The sequence below is a fragment of the Orbicella faveolata genome, unplaced genomic scaffold, assembly GCF_042242905.1.
Source record: "Orbicella faveolata isolate gen_17 unplaced genomic scaffold, um_ofav_v1 contig_15, whole genome shotgun sequence".
Lineage (NCBI taxonomy): Eukaryota > Metazoa > Cnidaria > Anthozoa > Scleractinia > Merulinidae > Orbicella > Orbicella faveolata.
This window is the reverse complement of record NW_028301542.1, coordinates 10,537,079-10,563,277: the sequence shown is the minus strand read 5'-3', so window position 1 is coordinate 10,563,277 and position 26,199 is coordinate 10,537,079. Positions and strand designations below refer to the sequence as shown.

The window sequence follows — 26,199 nt, the reverse complement described above, 5'->3', positions numbered from 1 at the left end:
GAAGAGCAGTCAACTGAAATTGGAAACTAAGCTGAAGATCTTTAAGTCCAACGTTATAGCTAGTCTGTTATACAGTTGTGAAACATGGCATATGACTAAAAGAGATCGGACCAAGCTAGACGTATTTCTACATAAAAGTCTGAGAAGGCAGGAAGGTCCAGGTCGATGGAAAAGAACTGGAAACGGTGTCGACATTTGTTTATCTAGGAGGAAGAGTGACCCAGGAAAGGGATTCGGATGAAGACATCAAAAGCAGACTTGGAGAAGCCAGAGCAGCATTCAGCAAGCTTAGAAACATATGGAAGAGCAGTCAACTGAAATTGAAAACTAAGCTGAAGATCTTTAAGTCCAACATTATAGCTAGTCTGTTATACAGTTGTGAAACATGGCATATGACTAAAAGAGATGGGACCAAGCTAGACGTATTTCTACATAGAAGTCTGAGAAGGCTTATGAAGATCTATTGGCCTATGAAAATATCAAATGAGGAGATTCGAAAGCAGGCTAACATCAGTACCATAAGTGAGCAAATCTTCTGGTGGTGCTGGAGGTTCATCAGCCACGTTCTCAGAATGGATCCAAATAAACATCCCAAGACAGCATTAACGTAGGCCCCAGAGGGAAGAAGAAGTCGTGGCAGAACGAAAGAGACTTGGCAGAGAACCGCAGAAAAAGAAAGAACAGCATTGGGCTTTGGTTCATGGAGCGAGGCAACTTGATTACATTAGTAGTGGAGGCAAATACTGCAGTCTGTTTCTGGCAAAGGTTGAAATTATTTGGAATTGAAGAAAAGCACTTCCCTGAAGCACATTACTTTTACGTAAAAATAACCCTGAACCAAGAAACGGCATACCAATAACAGGGAAAAGTTAATATCTTAAGGCAAAGCGAGCATTAGAAGGTCATAGCCGACGCCAATCACTTTTGGCTCAAACATTGATCAGCATGGATTTTTAGTGTAAATATAACATTTTTTTTAGTTTTTTAAGTTGTAAATTTATTCCCAGAAACTAGAGCTGTGTCATGCAGCATACATGTACAACTTTGCTATTGTTTCAGACATAAACTTCTGCATGATCAGAAATATAACATCATGCAAATGAGAGATGAGAACAAGGCACGCAAACACTGGAACAGGTGAACACTTGCCTTATGGACTCAAGCTGTCACACCACTTTCACAAGAATTACGTGTTTAGAAAAGAAAAACGTTGTTTGCAATACACCAGCTTTTGTGCGTTCTCCTTTGTATGTAATTGTTTTGAAGCTAAGTTTAAAGGGTTAATAATGGTTAACCTTCTGTATCTTTGCAAACAATATCTCCTCTTGTAGATACTGTACGCAAAATTATGGACTATATAAGTGTACATTGTATAATAACCCAAGTTATTCTCCCATTTCTATTGGTTCTCGCCTATGATTTATTAGAGGACAGATGCACAATTGATGTCATCATTACAAAGTTTTTCCATCTGTGTTTTCAAATGGCGGAAAGTTTTGAGAATTTAAATAATATTTTACGTGACTGGGCGTAAGATAAGGTACAAAAAAGTCTTGCGAGGCATTGAACAGGTACGAGAAGCAGGAGGAAGAAAGATAAAGCCTTTTGTTTAGGAAATGACTCAGAAAGAATACTTGAGCAGTGCTAGTGGCAGTCGAGCGAGACTAAACCAAGCACAAAATTGGTCTTGGTAAGCCGAGAACCATTGCCGCTTATCTCAAATTTAACAAAACCAATCAACAAAATGTTCTTGTGATTAATTTATTTAAAAAATTCAACTTCTCACAGTCTCACAATAACTGTTCAAACACCGATTGGTGTCAGGAATGACACATCAAAACATCAGTTCTTAATATGAGTTAAAATAAACACATAACCTTGCTTTCCGATGCAAATGTTCCAGTCCATTTCAGGGCACAGCAGTGTGCAAAGTAAAGCTCACTACAGCTCACGGCCAACTGTACTGCAGTTAGAAGGTGTCTCCGACACTATTTCAAACTGATTTGAGAATCACCAACCACAGAGGACACAAATTTCCACCGTCACTGATGCTCCTTTCATTCAAAACTCAAATCGAATGGCCTCCAGGTTGACCGAAACTGCAAGTTTTCCAAGCGTATAGTTCAAATCCTGCAATGCTCAAGGCAACGTCCAAGCTTTTCGGCTCTCAGGGCTGCTCTGATGATAAAATCTGACTTGACTTTTCCAGCTTTTTCTTTAAGATTTGTAGTTTTCGCAGTTCAATTCTGCTTTCACTGTAAGTTTTCATTCCACGAGAAGCGACACTTGAGTCAAGTTTGACAGTGGCATGATTTTCCCAATCACAATTCTTTGCTATGCATAGCAACCAATGAGATTGCTTCATTTTGTATAGACAATAGATTAGGTCAAATGGCTTTTTTTGTGTTCGCCAAAGTGGGCAAAGGCCCGCTTTCGAGTTATGTTGAAAGATTTTGAAATAAAAAAGCTCTATCCGTAGTAGTTTGTTTCGTTATTATATAAAACAAATAGATTCCATGTTGTCGTGCATCTGTTCAGTAATAGATCACAGAAGAAGTCAAAAGTGTGGTAAGAACATCAGTGACACACTCGGCTATCACCTCATGTGCGACTTATTTGTTCTTACCACATTTTGATGTCATCGGTGATCTATTACTGAACAGACGCACGGCAACATGGAATCTATTTGTTAAATAGAAGACATCGATCAGCACCCCCATATTAAAAGGACTAGTTGCTAAGCTTTACTGTTCAGAAATCAGAAGTGTTTGGTCAAAATTCAGTTCCCTCTTACCTGCAGCCCAAATCACGTCCTCCCCATCACATCACTCCTCCCAGTTTTCAATCATCTTTAAAATTATTTTGTGAGTCTGTTACATTTCTTTTTACCTTCCTTGTGAGTTAGATATTTGCATCTCTTGCAAAAATTTTGTTGTGGTAGATAGGAAGAATTTTACAGCTTGATATCAGTGTAATTTTCTGCAAATAGTAGATACACACTAACAAAGGAGAGCTCCATCCTTGGTACAATTTATGAAAACTATATTTTTGGCAGTGACCTTCCTGCTCTAGAATGACCATAGATAACAAAATTATTATTCTTACTTTTGTAGGAACATGTTGCATAGGTGATTTGGGTCTTGCTGTTCGCCATAATTCTGTGAGTGACACGGTTGATGTTCCCCATGGCAACAGAGTTGGTACCAAGCGTTACATGCCCCCTGAGTTTCTTGAAGACAATGTGCATGTGCGCCATTTTGATGCATACAAGCGGGGTGACGTCTATGCTTTTGGACTTGTGTTATGGGAGGTAGCAAGAAAATGTGTGTCAGGAGGAATATGCGAGGAGTATCAGTTGCCCTACTATGATCGAGTGCCCTGTGACCCTAGCATTGAAGAGATGAGGAAAGTGGTGTGTGTCGAAAAGTACCGACCTTCCATTCCCAACAGATGGGTACAGGCTGAGGTATGTATTTTATCAAGAGAAGATAAAGGGTAAGAGAGTTAATCACTCGTAAAAGCTTTATTTCCAAGGTAGTCCATCTCAAGTTGTTATAGATATGGTTCTGCAGATAATCATTTTGTGGCAGATGAAAACTGTGTCCGGCTGGTTGGAGCAAAATCTGCATCACAGCATTGGTTATTTCTAGACTCTCTCGGGATTTCTGATACCATGAGTGATCAAAAATAACTTGAGAGGGATGACCTTGCGAATAAGATCCATATTGGCAAAGAGTATTGGCTCTCATACCAGACATCCCCTCTTGATTTTAAGTACAAAACCTCAGTAACTAAGGTATTGCTTCAAGTTTAAGTGCCAATAGTACCACACATATTCTGCATCATCTGTGGCCATTTCATCCTTAGAACAATAGGCAACTCAAAGTAGCTTTTGTAGGTTACTTGTAAGAATGTAAAAAAGTTAAGGATAATACGGATCAAACTGAAGTCTGCAAGAGAAATTTGTAAGCATTTTGAGATTGAGTTATGTTGCTTTCAATGAGGGAGGAATTACTAAGGCAGTTACCCTGCTAAAGCACAGTTATTGGCCAAGTGTCTTATGCAATCAGAATATTTCCCAGTATTCATATTGTGACTGAAGTGCCTGACTTGCATACATGTAGACTTGCATGTATGTGAAGCAAGTGGCAGAAGAAAATGCCAACCACAACCCTGTCACAATCTTCTTGTCATTGGCGTAAATGTGCAGTATGCATTCATCAAGTTATGGATGTACATGAAGGTTGCTATAAATGTATGGTTCTCTAGCTTCTTGAGTGTAGGGTGAACAAGATAAGTGCATCCAAAACTCAGTTGATGCCAACTGTAGTTAAAGCAAAAAAATAGCGGTTTCTTAATGTCCTAAAAGTATACCTTCTGTGTCCATCAGGTACCAGTTGGTACATTGTGCTTTTGCTCGGTCTAACAGTTTTGTTAGTAGACTGGTGTGTCAATTGAGAGAGAAAAACAGTAACTGACAATACTCTGTTTATTTTTCTTTATAGGCTTTGCAGTCTGTGTCCAAAATAATGAAAGAATGCTGGTATGCCAACAGTGCTGCAAGGCTTACAGCTTTGCGTGTTAAGAAGACTCTGACAGCAATCTGTCAGTTACATGATGTGGATATCATGGTGTAGACGGGTGTTCCATTGTCCAGGATTGGCCATCAGTTAAGCAAAATACAGGAATGGTGTGCTTCTGGCCAGTTTTGCAGGTAGTGCATGGTAGACAACAGAACGTTCACGAAAGGGCTCTACCATATCATCCACACAGGCGCCAATGCTGTTCTTGAAATAAATAGTTACTGAATAAGAATAACCATGATAAAAAGAACTGTACATTCCTTCTGCCTTCACTTAGCACACTGCAAAAGTTTTTTGACACTTGCTAGCATTCTCTATTTTCCAATTACCCATAATCCACTCTGTTTGGCCCCCAAGTTTTGCATAAACTATTGTCGTGATATGCTCTTGGGAGGTCTGCATATTCCCAAGAGCATTTCACAACAAATGCAGAGTGAATTATGGGCAATTGGAAAATAGAGAATGCAAGAACCGCTTTCAGTTATACTTTGTTACTCGTGTAAAGGACTAAGAGCTGATTATTTACATACAATCTCAACAGAGTTGAACAAAGCCAGACGGGTTTTACTGTGACGCTTATTACACTTCTGGTAAATGCAGTAATAGACTTTTTTAGCTTATGCAGTTTGTTGCCACACTTTAGACCATGTGATGATTCTCTTGAGAATGTTTGCTTTCAAACTTTCAAATAGCCTCGTGCATGTGAATGAGTAACTTTTAGACGGATAAAAGTACAATACTCCAGAGAATACCACATGGTTTGTAATAGGAAAATAAAAGGTCTTTTGGCTTATCCAGTAATATTTTTGTGCTGGCAAACAGGTGCAAGTTAAGTTTTTAGACTTAAACCATGGATGAAATGGTTGCGTGCATAGCCAAAATCGTCCATTGATTTGACATCACTAAGTATGGGTTGTTGACCAAGTGTTAGGTCAAGATGGCTGGATATTGGTGAAGTGTTTTTTTTTTTTTTTTTTTTTTTTTTTTTGCGTGTTCATGGACCGAGACGGAGTTGAGGTCCTTAAACTCGGAAAAAAGAACGAGGCCAATATCCAGCCATCTTGACCGAACAAGCTTGGTCAGTAAAGGATTTATTATATGGTTTTCGTGGCAATTTTTCTTGTGGGACACGGCAGGTAGTCCCGAGGGGGCAAGATAGCTCCACCTTGCCCGCTCGGTTAGCCAAGCACAGCGCAGGATTTGATTCATCTTGCCCGCTCACGGAGCTAGCCATATAATAATAAAAGTTATTGCAAAATAGTCTTTTCTATATGGCTCACTGAATTCGAGATTGTTTGGAACATTTATGCCAAAGATGATAACAACAACAAAGTTGTCATGTTTTTGCTGGTTCTTTAGGTTGTGCAGCATTTTATTGGCAAAAGCCTGATGTTTGATTTCTCATTACAAACTTGCGGGAAACTTGTGCGGGTTTCACTTGAGTGTCCTGAGTAATTCGTATTGTGTTGATTTAACAAACTTACAGCCACTTTCTCGTCTTGTCACTCTCCTGTTACAGGTATTTGTTTCGGTATTTTTTATTTTTATTTTTATTGTTTCATTAGACTCTTTGTATCCTTTGTAATTGGCCAAAGTGATTACTTTAGTTTTGGTTTTACGACACCCATTTAAAAACCTTTTATATGACTATCTAAACACGTGTATGCCTGCTTTTAAAGCAAGCACAACCGACTGAAAATATATAAACCATGTGATCATTCCATGGTTGTTATGCAAACTGATTTAAGCTGGATTTTCTTCTGCGAAAGTTGTTAAAGAACAGCCAAAGAAGGGAACTGTTCTATCTCACTGCATGCTGTATGGTTCAGTTTTACATTAAGGTGTAAAATAATGAAGCTTCTACTGAAAGAAACGTTTCAGAGGGTACAATCTCAGTGCAAAGGACAGATGACACCCGATAACTCGAACCTCAATTAACTCTAATCTCGATCTAATTCCAACCCAAATAGCCCCCATTAGATTATATCAAAACTCTAACACGGCACCGAGGTTTTTGTATCAAGGTATCATGGTAGGTGGATTGACAGTGTTTGGAAATCGCGCTCTTACGCTGGCGCTTTGAAAGAAAACCCCATCAACCTATACATTTTCTTAAAGCTTAATAGTTATAGAACACAACCATGTCTTTGAAATTTTCTACAAAGTTATTGTCGCAGTGATATTAAATGAAATACCCAGAAACACTGCTTCGCTTAAACTGGTTCGCTTCCGCGCGCGAATTATCGGAGCGGCCTGATTAACATCGGAAATGTCTTCTCACAAGAGAAAACATTTCTCAAAAGAGTGTCGGCGATTATTTTTTCTACACCCTCCTAAAGTTTGATATTTTCAATGCGGACGTTTCCTTCCACTAAAGAGGCCATAACTTTGAAACGAAAGTGATCAAACAAAGCCCGACACCCTTTTTCGAAGGAGGTATCCTGGAACGTGCCTGCCGATTTTCAGCTAGTTCCGTCGGAAGACGCGCGTAAACGAACTAAAAATGTTCATCCTTATATGCAGTTTTATTTTATCGAGAAAAAGACGAAAAACCTTTTATGAGATCGGTATGTTTAGGTGTTACAAATCCCCTCCGCACTGACAGATGTCGGAATGGGTCAGTTTACCACAACAATGGGTTATGACAACTCGAAATAAACAGACGTCTACAATTCTGGCTTTATACAGGTTTATTTAAATTGCAGTGATTTCTTTTACTTAGAAGATTTCGTCGGCGGCATTAGTATTATGTTGCTTGAGTTTAGGGTTCTTCGTTCTCCAGACATTTTTTGAAACCATGCCTCGTGAAGCCAAAAAGAAATCTCGAGGTCTACATCGTCTACATCTGCGCTTGACTCTCTCGTTGTGAAAGTTTTGGAATCGCGTCCGTTCTCCAGCAATTTCGTGCGACAAGCGCTTGTTGTATTTTGTCCTTCAGCTTCGTTGGCGGGACTAGTGTCCTCGAGTTCTTTCAACCATTCTTGTTGGTTACAGTGCGACCCACGGTTGCTCAGAGCAAAAGCTCTTGCTGGACGCTGAACCTGTGGGTCCCACCAGATTTTCGCCACTTCGGCTTCTTCAAAGACAAAAATGGGCGAGAAGTTTTCTTGCGTTTTCGTCCTGACATAAAGAAAATTTGACAAGAACGAAAGCTAACTTGCGATGAAACAACCAGATCGAGAACAGTTCGCGGGTACAAATGAAACATCACACCGCAATTCGCATTAGATGTGACAACTGGCGGTGAATTTAATTAGAAGTGTCAACGCGCTGTAAGAAGTTAATGAGAGTCCAAAATAGTTCTTCTCTTTATCTCAGTCTTCTCAACTTGAACAGCAAAAAAAGATTTTTTGCATTTTTCGTAAAAATCCACCTACCACGATACCCCAAGTCTAAACAAAGGAATGTTAGAGCCTCAGATTCATGTTCAGGTTTGTTTTCACTAGCGCATAAGCATAAGCAACATACGCAGCCGCAGTGGAGTGCTGCTAAGTAACGCCTTTTGTTAGGAAATTGTCCCAACAAAAGTCGCTTATTATTATCAGCATTCTACTACGTCTCACTCTACGTATGACGTCTTATGCTTATGCGATAGTGAAACAAGCCTTTAAAATTTTAAAGTATCGAACCCTATTGTTTTTCCAATCATTTCAGGTCATTTTGTTCGATAACACTGACCATATTTAGCTTTATTTGTCAAAGTCAAATGAGTAAGGGCTGTAAAGCGTCAAGGAATTCGGGTATCATTTCTCAAAAGAACAGTAACTCGTTGCTCACAGTATTCGTTTGCTGTTTTGCTTTGTTTTGGTTTTATTCTCTTCAGATCTGTTATGTTTGCTATGTTGGCAAATTATTATTCCAGTTGTATTCTTTTTCTTTTGTGAACCTGATTGAAACGTAAACCACTTTATTTACGGTCATCAGTTTTTATCTCTGTAGATTCCTCTTGTAGGTTCGGTGAGTTATCAGGAGTTAACTGGGGTTTTAGGGGGTTTTTTTTTTGTCGTTTTTGTTGTTCTGTTTTTTGTAAACTAAAGGAGGCCTTACGTGTCGAATATTTTTTTTTTCGAAAAATAGAGTATTTCAAGACAGCTTTGAGAAAAACAATGAGTAATGAGGAGGTGACTGTCTCCTTTCATGCAGTGCTTGTCACTGATTACAGGTGTGAACGAGAGAAACGTGGCTGTAACAAATGGAGCTATACTTTAGAGAGAATTTCTTAGACTGTAACCACAATCCAAATTTAACTAGTAGAAGAGTTTTGCAAGTTTTATTTAATCTTGAAACTGATTTATATTTTGATCATATTGGTTGCTCCAAATTAAGTGTCTCAAGGAGCTGACAATAAACCGATGAGTGATAGACATATGGTTATGATTTATTTGGTCATGATAATTAGCATTCAGTTTTATGTATATCAATACCCGGTGAGTGTTTCCGTCAAGGCCATGTAAGGCCCAGTTCAGACGCCGAACTTTTAATGAGCCGAACTTAATTCGAATTTGGACCGACCCAAATTATCAAAAGTACACCTGTTGGTTCAGACGTCGAACTTAATTCACCGAACTTAATTTAGTTTGAACGAAAACACATCGAAACATCAGCGGTTTTCAGACAAGGTGTATGCATTAGGTTCGGCACATGGAAAGTTCGACGTCAGAATCAAAGCCGTTCCAAAGCCGTAATTTCCGGCTGAGCTAGGCGGGAAGAACGGCTGAGCCGTTCCAATTTCAAGTAGCCGTTCTTAACTGATTCGGACGCCGAACTTTTCATGTACTTAATTCAACGTATTAGGTTTGGCTCATGAAAAGTTCGGCGTCTGAACTGGGCCTAAGGGTGGTTTTCAATATCTTCTCCTTCGATAGAAACGAAATTGGAAACTTATCGTGATGCCAACACTAGGATGCGGGCCGCACAACCCTTTTTCACGGTTAGCTTTTCTCATCTGCCTTACCAACGTGGATGTGGGGAAACTTCAAAATTGTCCTAAATTGCGTCACACACATGTTAGACTATATTGTCAGGAAAATGAGAAAACTGAGTTCACCGTAAAAAAGGCTAGTTTGAGGTTTACCGAAAGGATGAAAGTTAAGATACTTATACCCCGTATAGGCCTTATTTGCAGAGCGGAAAAACGGACTGCACAGCTTTCTGCGCATCCCTCGCCTTACTTGCGGGCTCGGGTAATAATTCAAACTGCAATGGTTGGAAAGAGCGGCGGACTGTAATAAGGTATGCGAGGATGTTCGGTTGATTTATTTATACTTGGGCAAGCTTGAATTATATTCGGCATTTCACTGTTAAGAAAACAAGGCTCTCCCTGCCTGCTGAGAGGCTCTCCTGCTTATATATTCAGTGGTGTCCTTATATGGATGAATATGTACAGAGTGTTTGTGGAAAAAATGTGTGCTCACAACTAAATTCCTTATATACCGCGGGAAAATAAAGGATTCGGAAACCGTCTTAAGGTTAATTTTGTCCGAAAAAAATACATATGTTTAGGACTATACGAGTAAATTTTTACAAATGCTTACGAGTAATTATAACTTTTAAAGTCATGACCAATTCCTTCTGGGTATCCGCTTGCTCGTACGCCCCCAAGGCGTCCGCGACCGCTTTCGCTTACGGGAATGAGTAAATACAGAGTTTGTATGGGAGTGCAAACGTGGTTTTGTGAAGACGGTAGTAAGTAGAGCTGCCGCTGACGAGCGTGTCCGGTAAGAGAGCTTCCACTGTAGTGCAATATGTTGCCTATTTTTTTTTAAAAAAAATAGTCGTCAGAGTCTGTCGTACACTTGGTGAAAGTTTCATCGGATTACACGCAGGCTGGGTTCAGTGTAGCTCGCGGTACAAGCTTTTTGTTTCTTCTAGTTGTTTTTTAATTTCAAATCAAGGGCATGTGAGCGAGAGTGATAGCTTTCCTTCTGTTAACGACGTAGCTGTTAAAAGTGGAATGCCACGATTCCCACAAGAAAAGTTTTATTCTGCAGTTGGCTACACTGTTTTCGAGGATCTGGGCGTGACTTGGATAGATATTGTGATCCGTTGACTGATCAGCATTGTGTTAATTTGCTGATGCGGCTTGGATCATCATCTCCGGCTCCGCGCGAGTTCCAAAAGCTTTTGCTTTCCCCGATATAGGAACAGTCTTCAGCAACATACATGGCAATACATAGGCCCCAGCCAGTCTCTGACGTCGTTTTCACTTTCCTTTGGGACGCAACAACGCACTCAAATCGATCTTTTTTCTTTTGTTTCGTATTTCAATAATCTGGAACTGATGAGATTTGTGATGGAGTTGCACCCTTGAAGCGTTCCTCATTCGTCCTTTTGATCCAATTGCAAGTAGCCATTTACTGGATACGTGAGCCTGATCAGTTGGATACAAGTAGGAGCTGAATGAGTAGAAGTGATTCTCCTCCTGAGCGTGTTTTAGTAGGGTGTCTTCATTTGACGAGTTGGCCTAGAAAACATCAAAGAAATTTTGGATCTACCTCGATCGACACTTGGGCCATTACAGTGTAAGCCCAGAGTGGACTTCGGATTGGTTGACACTTGTCGAGCAAACGGAGAGACTCGTAAGCTGCTCGTAAGCACGTCAGTCACAATCAGTTCGTTCAGCGCGCCCAAGTAAACAACAAGACAAACTCGTGACGTCTCGTGTTGGGTGACAATTGGGAAAGAAAAACTTGTGTCGAACTGCTTGCCTATTTGATGGCAATTCATTTCAAGGTGACAATTAGTACAAGAGCGCGCAAGTCTTGACTCGGTAACTGTAACTAACTGTAAGTGAACACAATTTCAAGTAATCGTTAAAAGTGCCGTTTTTTGTCACTGACTTGTATATTTTAAAATATACAAGTCAGTGACAAAAAACGGCACTTTTATCGATTATGTCATCTCCTGACTACATTTACTCAATTTTTAAACTTTTCACCGGTTCACCGGTTCACCGGTTCCGAGACAGACTGTGGGAAAACAGTTTATCTTTACTTATGAACTCCATGTATTTAGTATATCAGGACGGAATTAGCGGAAAATGAACGGGATTATTCAATGTTTTTTAGCTAGTAGCCACTTTCTGTGTAAACTACAACAGTACTGATAAATTTAGTCTGCTAAAGAGCCAGTGGGATGCTTTGAAACTTGGACCCACTCACTCAGTTTTTGCATAAGAATTAGGAATTACAGGAGAAGAGTAATATCTGAACATACATTTACAAAAATTTATATTACAATGGATTGGGTTTGTTATCAAGGATTTCGAAATTATCTTGGAACTAGGGGAGTAAAACAACTGAGTGAGCTTTTCTCACAATCTACCAAACACCTTACCGTTGAGTAAATTTGACCGACGTTGCTTATCGCTATATATTTCATCGTTGTCAAACTCCTTAACCTCACTGTGCCCCGTCCGTGGGACTGAATAAGAAACAATCCTGAAAAAAAAACACAAATACTTCATCAGTAATCGATGTCACCTTCATATAGGCGGCATGAAATTGCCAAATCGAGTAAAGCTGGGAAGCAATGACGATTGCTTTAGACATTTTGTGGTCTGATTCTGCATTCTGCTCATAGAGAATTTCTATTCCGAACTAAATGGCCCTTTTTTTCACAAAAATAAAAGAATTTTATCTGTGTAGTGAAATGTTTGCCAACAGCAAAATTTAAAATATAATTCGAAATCATCAAGCATAGAGGGAACAGGGATGGCGCAGTGGTGAGAGTACTCGCCTCCAAACAACGTGACCCTGGTTCGATTTCGGCCCGGTGCCATATGAGGGTTTGGGTTCAAGTTTTTGTTGATTCTCGCTTGCTCCGAAGCTATTTCTCGGGGCACACCAGACCCGAGAGAGTGTCGGAAGTCGAACCTAACGAAAAGACCCTCTTATGAAACCCTTCCCTTTCCTCGCCAAGTAAGATCAATATGGACTTGATGACGTAGTGATGTTACAGGGAAAAAGTCGGCACGTACCATATAACATTGTTAGAGAGCTGTTCCAGGTTCCGGCTACTGTGCCATTTGGGAACATGATCAAGTGAATCCCTTTTCTGGTCACCAAGCGAATTTCAACCCATGTTGAAGCTGGCTCATTCAACCAAGGCTTTTTAACGTTCGAAAGTGCTGTTTGAGTCTTGTTTGCTGGTGCAACCGATGACCTCATTGTGCTGTTCACAGGGACTTTCGTTGTCGCAAGCAGCGCACGAAGAACTAACGTTGTGATGAGAAACTAAAAAGGAACATCAAGACCATGATTTGGTTCATCCAGCCTTCCAAACTGATGTGTTAGCTTCGTTTCGGTAAATTATCTGTTATCAAGTGTCCGAAAGGCCTTTATTCCCTTCCCCCGCCTCCCTCCCCCCCCCAACCCCCCCCCCCCCCCCGCCACCACTCTTCCACCGATTTTCTTTAAAGAATTCTTACTGGTTACCTCGGACATTCGTGATGAGAAATTCAATGCCTATTCTTTTGGCATTGATAAAAATGTCATTTTGGGTACGACAAGGGTCACCTTCTATTTTCGGAAACGCAATAGGACCTTAGGTTTTCAGGAAATGGACAAAAGAGTCCTAATAAATCTGGCAGGAGTCAAGTTCACTTAGAATGACCAAACAGACACAAATCTTATAGCGCAGCCTAAAATTAACCTTCAGACCTTTTAAAGCACTCCAGATTGCCGTTTTAAAGCATGATGACAGAACCATCGTTGGGCTCCCTTGAGTCAATGCTAAATGTACTTGGTCTTCCTTGGTGGGAATATTAGATTTTGCGTATAGCCAGCTATTTGTTTTTCAGCAACTCGGAGATGGGGATACTTTTCAGAAAAAGTCATCCACGCCGCTTAAACCAAACTCAGATAAGTTTTTTTCTCTCAGTTAAGATTTATCAGCCTTCTTAAACTAACTACAGCGATCGCGCGTGAACTTTCGCGATCCTACCCGCAGATAAATGTGGCCGCTTGGTTTTGGCAGATGTTGTCAGTATGTGGTCAGAATTAAACGGTTAGGAAGTACCTACTGTTTCTTTCTGGCTTTAGACTGCAAAACAGTCGTTTTCGGACGTTTTCGGAAGGCGCGAAGCGCCGTAAGCGCGATCCTCGCGTGTGAAGCGCGCAAGCCTCACACGCCCGTAGGGCGTTTGAGGCGAGAAAACGACTGTCGGCTTTTCATGCAACGAATTCGTTCTAAGCGGGGGTCGTATTATGTCACTAAGGTGACAGAAATCGCTTGACAGCTCCACCCACATCTTCTAGCGGTTATCAGTCACACGCGACCTTCAAAAAGTGAAACCTTGCAGCGGTCCACTCGTAAAAATTATCATTTTACTTTCGGTATGTACGGCTAGCTCACTAAATACATTGGCATTAAATATTCCTTGAAATCTATAAATGAAGACGTTTGTTGGGGTTTTCAACGGCCATTCGCATGCATGACCCCGAGACTAGCTAATCTACACGCAAACAAAATATTTCTGCACGTATTTTTCCTGCTTTTCTTGCGGTTACAGACTGAACAATACTTAATCCTATAAGGTCCTATAAAACTTATAACTTATTACCTTACAAAATTATAAGGTTTAGAAGACGTTTAAGTCTTGTTCAGTCCGTAGCCCCAAGACAAATACGTGCAGAAATAATTTGTTTGCGTGTATATATGCTAGCTCTCGGGGTCATTCATGCATGCGAATGGCCGTTGAGAAACCCGACCTGCCCGTCTTCAGTTATAAATTTCAAGGAATATTGCCAATGTATTTAGTGAGCTAGCCGTTCATACTGAAAGTAAAATGATAATTTTTACGAGTGGACCGCTGCTAAATCGCTCAGAACTTCAGAAGCGCATCCAAGTCAACGTCGTCCGTTTTCCCGCGAGAATTACTGTCTTTACTGTGAAACTGAAACGACGTCTATATCTTTTTGATGAGGTGTGAGTGACATTTGATGACAGGTTGCGTCAGAATTAAACCAATAGGAATTTCCCGTTCCTGGAAGAACGGGTAATTTTGAACAAATTTAACATATGCATGGCAGACAGTCGTATTTTTTAGCGTCTCTACCCATTCTCCCTCGCCGTTTTTACACTTGCTCCAGACCTTTCGTTCGAATATTGACCGTCTCTCGCGTTCGCAAAAAATGCGGCTGTTTTGCAGTCTATTCTGGCTTTTCTCTTCTTTTTTTTTCTTAGAACTTCGAGGGCCACGTCGAGGGCCACAAGTTTATTAGCTTTTAGTTATCTAGTGTTAAATTCTCAACCTCGGATAATGCAATTCTAGCTTTCTGATTGGTTCACTGGATCTCGGTTACCAGCCATTATACCTGCGTTTGACCTTATATGGAAATGAATGCGGTAAATGCCGCTCGGCATAAACCTTTTCGCGGGAAGCCAAGTTTCGTCGACAAAAAAATGCATGATAAAAAGCAGACTCAGTGAGCTATCTACAGACGAAATACAGGAAATTATGGACAATACCGTCCCAGTAAAAGCAAAAAAAGTCACAAAGTTCGAGATTAGATTATTTATTTATTTAAGTTAAGTTTCCTTTAAAAGTTGCAAAATTAAAATATGACCGTCGAGATTTTACGCATTCATGAAGATTATGTAACAGAATGGCTTGCTAGTCCTGGTGGCACCAAATTTCGAAACCGATATAAGAAATGTCAAAGGAAGAACTGAATGTTTGTTTGCAGTGTTTTTACACGTCTGCGAGAGAGAAAGATGGCACGTATTGCGAAATCCATTAGAGCCGCCATTGATCATTTCCTTCGCACGCCGCCGCACCACAAACCGTTTTCCATTATCTCTGACCAGGCAAATAAATTATTAGAGCACTTGTAAAAGGCCTCAGGAAAACAAGCATCATTGCCGGCGTAGTCCATAAGAAACCAATTTCCAATGGGCAGATGAGGAAACTGTTCGACTTAAGCGAGCTCGGATCGGCCGAGAGCAAAAATTCCGCACACTGCTACAGAGGACGACCCGAGTTTTATCTCGGTCTCTTTTTCGGCCAACGAGGACGGGAGAATGAACGACACCTAGCGCCAACAATTCTGTCCTTGCGAAAAACACCTCAAGGAGTTGAGTGTTTTGAGCTGAACCGAAGTAAGCCCGGTTCTTTACCAGCCACGAAAAACGATCAGGGTGGCCTCGGAGATTCTGAAGCTCGAAGATGAATCTGACGCCAAGATAATGACCCTGACTCTGAATCTGGCCAACAACATACAGCTCGAAATGCCAAGGATTTCAAAGCGAGGGAATCCTGAAAGCGGTCTTGTCGAGAATAATTTTGGCACAACGTCTGTATCACGTGGGGATCAAAGTTTTCCGCAGCATTATTACAACGGCAATGTGCAAGTGCACAATTATTCGGCTCCTATCCATGACTCGAACTTGATCGCTTTTCAAACTTTCTGACCAAGGTTATATCTCCTTAATTTGATAGACGTTCCTTGAATTCTACTTGATTGTAATTTCATTGAGCAAATTCGCTTGCTTCGCTTTCAAATTTTTCATTCAACTACTTTAACAAACGGCGCGCATGTCATGTGATTTCCCACTTGTTGTTGTTTTTGCCACATAGACTTCCGGTCGCTTTGTTAAATTAAAATCCAATGAAATTAAGCTATAATTTCCAAGTATACAAACGCACCGAATTTAATAAAACAATTATTCCATTCGCGCTTGTTGGATATGAGATTGGTTATAGCCAACTCGGCCCTACGGGCCTCGTTGGCTATTTACCATCTCATATCCAACGCGCTCATGGAATAATTGTTAATTACCCTAACTAAATAAAGTGTTTACTTACTTACTATACTCCACCCCAAATGGAATAGGCAACATCACTCATTAACCTCCATACCAGAATATTAGATGGAGAAGCTGAGGCTTTGGGATTTTCTCGGCACATTATTACAAACACCAGGAGATCTTCCTTATTTTATCAAGAGAAACGAGAACTATTTGCATTCTAGTGAATTTAAGTTCGTGTTTATTTGTAGGGGGTAATGCAAATTGCAAATCGTTCCTTATATTTTACAAGTTAAAGAAAACAACGAACATTGAAAGCATTCTTGCAACCGGTTGTTTTGAAGTCTAAAATTAGCTCACCACCTTAATTTCAGATGTCGTTATTTTTAGACAGAAGCGAGTGAATAGAAGTCTTTGCAATTACGATTCATTTCAAAACTAAACAAACATAGAATCATAGAACAACATAGAATCAATCCGTAATTTATGATATCTCTGGATTCATAATTCCTTGATGTGCTTTTGTATCTTATTCATCAGTCACACAAATTATTAAATTGTAAATTGACGATTACTTGAAAATACACCTAAAAACAAAGTTTTAACCGGAAATATCAACGTTTGCCAGTATAATTTTGATCAACTGGATATAAATATATCGCAGCCGCTTCTTTGAACGATAATTACGTGAGTTATTTTCCGTGTACATATGCGTGTACTTACCGGCGACGTCATTTGGTACTGAGCTGAAAATCCCAGTCTGTCAGATTGAGCTGATACGTGTTTCCTGACTTCAGATATCAACCGAGCAGTTGCGGAGCTGGCTATAGCAGCAGGATGCTCTGATTTATATACCCTTCCTTCAAGCAAAACAATACAGGCTTCTAGAACTCTCCCACAGTTGAACTGCATCTTCAATCCAGCTTAGAAAGCTTAATTACCGCTTGTTTTGATTGTTTGCCGTTTTCAATTGCAGCTAATTATGAAAGTGAGTATTACTTGTCAGTCTCTGATCCACTAGTTACGTTAACGACGAGGAACCAGAAAACCCCCAGAATCTGCAGACTGAATTTTATATTGCTATACATTGACTTTTCAATTGCTGTTTACGAAGATGTGGCAAATAATGATGTTTGCATTACATGTAACAAGATTCTTGAAACTTGTAAAAGAACGATATATTTCTGACTCCGACAGGAAGTGGAAGGAAAACGGATTTAATACCAGGTCATCATCGTAATGATCCCGGCTGCAACAAGAAGACCTATTCACGGATCAGGCAAAAACAGCTAATTTAACCAAGTTTCAGAAATTGTAACTCAATGTTAAAAACAGAATTGCTTGATTTCACCGCACAAAGTTTGCTTTTGAAAACATTTGTCAAGTCGAGTCAGTAGAACTTGGTAAGTAATCAAGTAATCATAACGCATTGATAATGAGATATTTTGATCTCATTTTCTCATATAGGTGCACGCAAGTAAAAACATGACTTTCGAAGTAGAATCTGTACCCAACGTGATATTTTCGGACGGAAATGCAAACCGTACTGCGCCGCGAACATCAGGAAAAGAACTGCAGGTAAAACAAAGTTATATTGTTTAATATTAACCTATTGTGATGAAAAGTACCGCTTGAAACTACTATTTTTAGTATTACCAGCAGGGAGTTTACTCAAGTGGACAAAAAATAGACCTACTCAGTTACACATGCTGACAGAGTCAGTGATTCGATTTATCACCTCACCAAGGTTGCATTTTTTTCATTTAGGGTCCGGCTTATTTGTATATATATAAGAAGTTATTGTTCTTGTTCATAAAGGCAATATCAAATTATAATTTATTCCACCTGTCGAGCTTCCTTCATTCCTTTAGCTTTTAAGTTTCTCTCGAGTTCGCGATTAAACATCAGCTAACTCACACTTAGCCCACTTCAGTGGAGATTTCACCGTTCTTTTTTGCTACGAGTTTAACTGTATATTACAAAGGACCGGAGTTTGCATGCGTTCAACACAGGTCTTTGAAACTTGCCGTTAAAATTTTGATCAGGGATCGGAGAGATCATTTAAATGAACTTTCCTCATTTATGAAGAACAACTTAATACAAAAATTATATCAGAGTTTTACCTTGTTACTCAGCTCGCACACTCAGCTCTTGACAGGCACTCATTTGTAAAATCAGTAGGCATTACGTTGCTGTGCCAACTCCAATCAAACAAGGTTGAGTTAACACAATATTGACCACTATTGCCAGCTCTTGGGGGTAATTTAGAAGGGCTGATGGTTGATCGGATTGATTATGACTTGTCAGCACAGATTTTTATCATGTTTTGCCATCCACGTGGGTCATCTAACAGGATAACAACATCGGAAACAAAAGCTTTTATTAGACTACTCAATGACGTCATATATGCATTGAATAAACCTAAACAATGGCAACCTTCATACATACATACATCACCTTTATTTCACCTCAGATTTACAAGAGTAGCTGTATAGCTAACTTCTCCGAGAAAATGATAAATAAAGGAATAAATGAATAGATAAATAAATAAATAAATAAAACAGTATTGATAATAAAAATAAAAAATAAAATCGCATATTATATATTGTACAATAAACTACTATTTACATAAGTAACAATTGCATAGCTGTTCGAAAGATATTTGGCATATTTTAGCTCTAAACTCATTCAAGGACGTTATTGACCTCAGGTCCTCTGTTAGGTTGTTCCGCATGTTTGCAGAAGTGTATCTGAAGGAATGAAGACCATAAGTGGTTGTGTTAACGTATGGGATAACAAGTTTCCTTGATCCTCGTAGGTTGCGTTCGGTATTTCTCATTTGAAAAAGACCACATATGTACTCCGGCATCGTTTCAAACTGGATTGCCTTAAAAACTGTTTTCATCAGGTCTTGGCACCTGATATATACAGATCACTAGAATTTAACTTGCTCAGTAGCTCCTGGTAGCGCACAGACTTCTCGTCGAGAACATTCCTGAGCCCTTCCGACTCTGCTAACTTAGATAACTTTACTACGTCACGAATATGAGGTGACAGTCACATCACGTTGTTTGTTACAAATGATTTTCTCCTGATACCAAACAAAGGCACATCAAGCTCATGGAGGTTGTGCAAATTTATGTCGCCATCATATTTTTAACTAAAAGTGATCTCTTGTGTTCGCGGGGCTAATATAACTTGGTTCTTTATACCTCAGTCAACTTTGTTCAAAGAGAGAAATATATGATTAAAACCACTTCCAGATTACGAGTTCAAGATGTCTATGAGGTGATAGTTGATGAGGCCGAAGGCCTCATCAACTATCGCCTCATAGAAATCGAGAGCGAATAATCTAATTTTTTAAGTAGAATTCTAACTGAATTTTCCTACAAATAACGATTCCAACCATTTCTGGTCTTAGTATTAAACTTCACGCTGTAGAGAATTTGCGCGGACTGAATTGTCAATTTGACATTTACAGTTGTGTCCCCGCGCTTATCAGTTTCTGTAAAAACTTTCGAGCTTTTTAATTCAAGAAACCGTAAATGCTCTCTCTTTATTCTTCTTAGGAATTTTGTTTCATTTGTTTCTAAATGTTCTTTCAAAATTTCGGAGAAACGAGGAAACGTTGCAATTTTTTCGACCACACCAAACCACTGAACACTAATGGCTATTAGTAGAACCCTAGTCGGTTTACTAATGTTGCAATCTGATTTGCTGAGCTGTCGTTGTCAGATAGAAAAGCGTTTGAATTTTCTAGCATCAAGAGTAAAGAACTAAATCTGACTTTCGATAGTCGTAAACTATCAGCTGTAAGTGTGCGATTACTGGAGGTTGTCCATATAATGGCGAGGTTTTCTCGTTTCTCCGATGTTTTGGAAGAAGATTTAGAAACTGGATAGTTCAATTTCCAAGAGGACTGAAGAGAGGAAATTAGCCGTTATGCGACTTGAAAATCACAAAATTATTCATTAAACTGCTTAGCGCGAGCATTCATTTACATTCATGTAATATGAATAATAGGATCAGCTCCAGGTCTACTTTTATTTTTAATCCATATTAATGACATTTAAAAATGTTCAAGAATTCTATCTTTTACTCTTTTTGCGGATGACACTAATAACTTTTATTCACATAAACATCACAAAGTAGTAAATGAAACACTAAACAATGAACTGATAAATGTTCAGGTGTAGTTACAAGCTAACAAACTTTCTTTAGACATTAAGAAAACACAAGTAATCGTTTTTAAAACTAGAAAGAAAAAACTAGATAGAGAATTAAGGATAAAGATAAATGGCCAAGAAACTAAGCAAGCTACATCAACTTAATTCTTAGGAATATATATCGACTATACCTTGACATGGAAACAACATATCAATTATATTAAAGATAAAATATCAAAAACTGCTGGTGTCCTATGTAAAGCAAGACACTTTGTATCATCGAAAATGGTACGTTAAGAACTCTATATCACTCATAAGTATACCCTACCTTTAATATGGAAATATTATATGGGGAAATACATATCCTTCCAGATTACAAACAATTAAAAAATTACAAAAGAAAATTATAAGAATCATCACATTTTCAGGTTATAGAGATCACACAGGTCACCTATTTAAAAAGCTATCGATCCTGCCAGTACAAAAAGTTAACGATGAAGCCATAGCCTTATTTAGGGAAACAGGACTGGCAAATGTTGACCCAATCAAAGTTCCAAGGTGGTTACTACGAAATCTCTCCTAAGTTGACAAAGTTGAGCTACATGAATTTGGTGACGCCAGCGAAAGAATCTCCAACTTAGTTATGGCCAAGTCAAGGGTAGCAGCGATGAAACGAATCAGTTTTCCAAGACTGGAGCTTCTTGTAGCATACATCACAGCTAAGCTACTTGACTATGTTATTCAAGCTCTCCGAATTGTGGTGGACGCAGTATATGGTTGGTCAGATAGTCAGATTACTATTACACTTGCGTGGATCAGGAGACCAAGTTCTAATTGGAAAGTATTCGTTGCAAACAGAGTTCGAGATATTCCCCAACGAGTAGCACCAAGCCAGTGGAGAGTTTTTCCAGGAAGTCAAAATCCTGCAGACCTGGTCACAAGGGGAATTCCTGCATCTAAACTCAGAGACTACAAGCTGTTGTGGAAAGGTCCACTTTGGTTACAACAGCCGCGCAGTCACGGGCCTGTTAGTGAAGTGCTGAAAGCGGGTCTTATTGAAGCTAGGAACGAATCTGTTGGCGTGAATGGCATTGTTTGTCTAGCAACGGTTCAAGACAGCATTCCCGCACTGGCATTAAGATATGAAACATGGCAACGCTTGATACGAGTAACTGCATGGACGTTTACGTGGAGAGCCAAAGAAAGGGAAGCCGTCTGCGGAGGAATTAAAGGAATCTGAATTCACGTGGCTGAGAAACAGACAAAGAGTTGTTTTCCTCCCGGAAATTGAAGAACTGTGTACTAAGGTACAAGTGAATCAGACGAGTCGCAACAATAAGTTGGAACCACAATTTGATCAAACCAAGAGGCTACTTGTGGTTGGTGGACGTCTGCAGTTTGCACAGATTCCAGAAGAAGCCGAGCATCAAATCATTATACCACATGACGACCCAGTTATAGAGAAATTGATTATGCACCTTCGTGTCAAAGCTTGCTATAGGGGTCCAGAGACGACTCTAGCCGTTCTCCGTGAACGTTTCTGGCTCACACAAGGACAACGAGAGGTAAAGCGAGTGTTGAGAAAATGTCTTACCTGTAAACATCGGCACACGCAGTCTGTTCAACAGAAAAATGGCACTGTTATCAGCCGAAAGAGTACAGATAGCACCACCATTCACGAACACTGGACTGGACTTTAAAGGTCCACTGTATCTCAAAGTAAAAGGAAGTTCCAAGCCAACTACGTCAAACGCCTATGTGTGCATTTTCATCTGCGAACATACTCCTGCAGTTCATTTGGAATTGTTGAACAGTATGACGACAGAAGATTTTCTACAGGGCTTTCGTCGTATGGCTAACCGACGTGGGATGGTGAATTTCATAAAGCAGCAAAGTGTGCAAGGCGTCGACTCAAAGAATGGGGTTGATGAAAATAGATCCAGCTGTTGTTGAAGATAAATTAGCCGATCAAGGTTTATGCTGGAAATTCATAACGGAGAGAGCCAGTCATCGCGGACCGTGCATCGCGCAGAATGCCGCGACACATCCGGGACTTAAATGTAGAGTGCGAGCAAAATTCAAATTCAATTAGGCTACCGATGGTTCAACAATAAAGAAAATGACCAGAAAATGGCCGACTGCGCATACTTGTTTAGAGTTTACGTGCTTCATACTTGCGTTTCGTAGTGGTTATCATACGGCTTTTGTAGATGAGACATTGATGGAATAAAGGAGACATTTTTTGAAATGTTACGAAAAGTGTTTTCTTTTCCTGAACTTGGTCCATTTGAGGGAAAATATTATATGAGGAAATATTTGGAGGAAGAATTTTATTCCTTCCGAGTGCCCTTCTTAACGGTTATCATACGGCTTTGAATGTATATTGTTCAAGGAAGCTTTATGCCAAGTTTTAACGGAGAATGATGTTTCGAAGTGGTCGTTCTGTCCAACTTTCGAACACTCCTAACGATCTTTCAGCCTTCGTTCGCCTCGGAGACTAGAAGAACAATAGAGCGAAACTCTTTTGAATTTCCCGGTAGAATATTAATATATGCCAAGCTCCGCCTCCACAAACAATAGGACACACGCCGACGCTATAAGGCATTGAAATTGAGAGGTGATCAAATGTATCACTTAACCATCGTATTTAAAGTAACGCTTTGCGCGAGTTGCAATAAACGCAAATTTGCAGCATGTTATCTGTGAAAGAAATGCAGCGCGTTGATCGGGAGCTCTTTTTAGAGGTCATTGAAAACCCGGTCAACCCCGCTTTCTTGCACATGTTTGACAAAAAGATTTCACACTATCGGCAGACTGTTTACGGTCTCCTTTGCAGCCGTTTTGTTGCTTTTTTCAGTAATCAAGAAAATTTTAGCCGAGTAAATAAACAACGCGAGTGTGAAACGAGTGATCCACGCATCGCACTACGATCAAGCCATTCTTTTTTTATTTTTTTATTTTTTGCGCTCTTTATTTTCTTGACATGGAGGCGAATACCATGTTTAAGACAAAAAGTAAATGATCGCGGAAAAATTCATCTGATCACAAGTAAGCCCGCTGCTTTTTATAACCTGCTACGTGTATCGGCTGTTTTGTTTTGTGTTCTATCTACAACAAGCCGCATTTCGCACTTGAAAAAAAAAACGCCTTTATCGCAGGTTAAGCTTTTCAAACCGCCTGCTGTACGTGAAACTATTTCGATAATTCAGAAAACGTTTCTATCAACGGGATTTGGTTAGCTTCTAAGTCAAATAAAGATGTCGCTACACATGGATTTGCAAAGCGCTTCGCGAAGAGTGCGGCCCGCCTTTAATTAGTGGGCTATTGTTAACTGTATTACACCTTGGGATTTATTTTACGCATTCAACCGTTTGATTGACAGCAGCTCAAATCTGCGAAGAGACTCAAGTATTCCCAAAGCTAAATCTGTTGACCAATCACAGCCAACTAGTCTAGACATGCAAATTATTATGCCGCGGGTTAATAATCTGAGAACTGTAAGTACATGTCGCGAAAGACAATGGAACTCTGCGCGAATTCGACGGCGTCATTGGGAGAGAGCCTGCCGACAACCCAAAGAACCACTCAGGAAGGTGTTGGGGAAAGCTGTTCTCAACTATACAGAAATGATTACTGTCCTGACAGATGTAGGAGCCATTTTCAACTCCCGTCCTCTGACTTATGTCGGCGATGACATACGAGACAGAAGAATCATTACCCCAGCCTTATTAACCATTGGAAGAGTTTTGGGAAGTTCACCTGATGCACCACCAAAGAAAGCAGACCTTTCTCTCTCGGAGCGCTATAGGTACCAGCAGCGACTTCAAAGTCACTTCTCGGTCTCGTTGGTTACGTAGATATTTGCCGTGGACCAAGGAAGAAATACCATTGAAACAAAGCGACGTCGTATTTATATCAGAGGACAACATACCCAGAGGAAAATGGAAACTTGGGAAAATTGTGGACACCTTTCCTGGAAGAGATGGACGAATTCGCACAGTAAGGGTCCAAACCAAGAAAAGAACGATAAACCGACCGGTGCAGAAACTGCACTTACTAGAAGAGCACAACGATGAAATTCTCGACGGAAGATGTGCCCCATTGCATACTGCTAGGGTTAGGGATGGAAGAACCCAGGAAATGCCAAAGAGGCGAAACGCCCCCGTAAGTGCCAGAGGTTAATGTTCGTCATTGGTGGGGGATGTAGAGGTTGACAAATACAGGACACGTTATGGGCGTGTAATTAGACGTCCCAAGAGACTGTAGAACATTTTAATTATTTGCGAGTGGGTGCTGGTGTGAGTTTTGGGTACTTGTGTGATTTTTGTTGCTGGAAGAGTCGGATTACAAGCCTCGGTGTAATACTACAGGATTGAATTGCTATGTCGAATTTAGCCAGTGTTGGTCGTTTTACTGGGCCAGTACATCACCTGAATACTAATTGTATAATCAATCGCGATGTGAAATTCTAACCGATTATGTTCAGCAACAAGAGAATTATGCACCAAAATAGAACTGGCCTCATTTTAGTTTCATCCTTGCCTCTTTTCTCCTTTATCTCCCCCGATGAGAGTTAATAATTAATGACGATAGCTGCGGGCACACTAGAGACTTTTACCTCGAGAAACTTGACTTGTTGACAGTTTACCTAGGGAAACCTGAAATTTTGTAATGTGACCGATTTTTCCCGAGGAAAATTACCAAGAGGAAATTTTATCCGAGTGAACTTGAACATGTCAAGCGAACAATAGTATTTCCCCTGACAGCTCACCTACCTGGATTGAAGGGGTAAACTGAATTCCCGAGGTAGCCAGCCAATCGGCGCTCGTCGGCAAGGGCGCTAATGACAGATGAGGTGTTGCTTTCTCAGTCGTTTTGGAAATATGTGTTCATGTGCGATAGCTCTTGCCGCGGGTACACATACGAGAAAGAGGATGTCGTGGTTTAGAGCGAACACGTGAGTATAAATCCTTTTGCAATACTCGCTTTAATTTGCAGAAGTAACTCCAGCTTAGTAGCCTTGTTTCTCTAATTTTCGCAATAAAATTTCAACTAATCGGGTGCTCTGTTTCTTTCCAGAAATACTATTTTTCCTGGAGGTGAACCGGAGCTGGTGTATCACAATGGATATCTTTTCAATCGGTTTTACGCCAGTAATCCGGGATCTAACCGAATGTTTCGGCAAGATTTTGGCCAGCCAACTTCGTCGTACGAGTATCAGCCTGGTCCAAGCTACTATCAGCCTGGTTCAAGCCAATAACTTCCCTCTAGTAAAATTTCCTCATCTTCGCAAGCGGGCACCTCAGGTCGCAGCTGCAATCGCTGGTCTATGAGCGAAACTAAAATTCTAATCCTCTGTTACCAAGCAAGACCGGCGGGAAATCAACCGCAGTAAGAAAACAACTCTTGACCACTTATTCGCTGAAATAAAGTCAAAAATAGCATCGAAAGGGGAATAAAAACTTGTCTTTGGCCTGACAAGACGAAGGACTTTTCTGAACTAGTCAACTAGTATGCTAGCGCAAATGCTGCAAACTGATTGGTTGAGTTATGGCTAACTATCAGGCGCTAGGTATTAGTATGAATCTACTGACGTTCTTGTTATATATGCATTAGCACGTGCCTCTAGGACCTGTTCCCGCGGTGCTTTAGTTTATTTAGTATTCTGTTATAGCTTGAAGTTCAGTTGTAATCGTCTCGAG

At 40.1% G+C, this 26,199-nt stretch overlaps 3 protein-coding genes across 3 annotated transcripts in view; 2 read left to right on the top strand and 1 right to left on the bottom strand.

Annotated features, from left to right (window-relative positions):
- LOC110051269 (TGF-beta receptor type-1-like) overlaps nucleotides 1-8,947 on the top strand; it is a 45,253-nt gene extending 36,306 nt beyond the window's left edge. The window contains exons 6-7 of the mRNA XM_089288382.1: nucleotides 3,114-3,466; nucleotides 4,506-8,947. Coding sequence (XP_089144508.1) covers nucleotides 3,114-3,466; nucleotides 4,506-4,637 — 485 coding nt within the window. The 3' untranslated portion in view covers nucleotides 4,638-8,947. The remainder of the gene's footprint in view (nucleotides 1-3,113; nucleotides 3,467-4,505) is intronic.
- A 509-nt stretch (nucleotides 8,948-9,456) lies between these two features.
- Nucleotides 9,457-17,243, bottom strand: LOC110051324 (uncharacterized). Its single transcript, XM_020757358.2, has 4 exons — nucleotides 17,055-17,243; nucleotides 12,562-12,817; nucleotides 11,919-12,022; nucleotides 9,457-11,046 (listed from the first exon to the last, which is right to left on the bottom strand). The coding sequence occupies exons 1-4, from the start codon at nucleotides 17,241-17,243 to the stop codon at nucleotides 10,786-10,788; spliced, it is 810 nt and encodes a 269-aa protein (XP_020613017.2). The 3' UTR covers nucleotides 9,457-10,785.
- Nucleotides 17,244-21,140: 3,897 nt separating this feature from the next.
- Nucleotides 21,141-21,737, top strand: LOC149113493 (uncharacterized). Its single transcript, XM_089288405.1, has one exon. The coding sequence runs from the start codon at nucleotides 21,141-21,143 to the stop codon at nucleotides 21,735-21,737; it is 597 nt and encodes a 198-aa protein (XP_089144531.1).
- The last annotated feature ends 4,462 nt before the right edge of the window (nucleotides 21,738-26,199 follow it).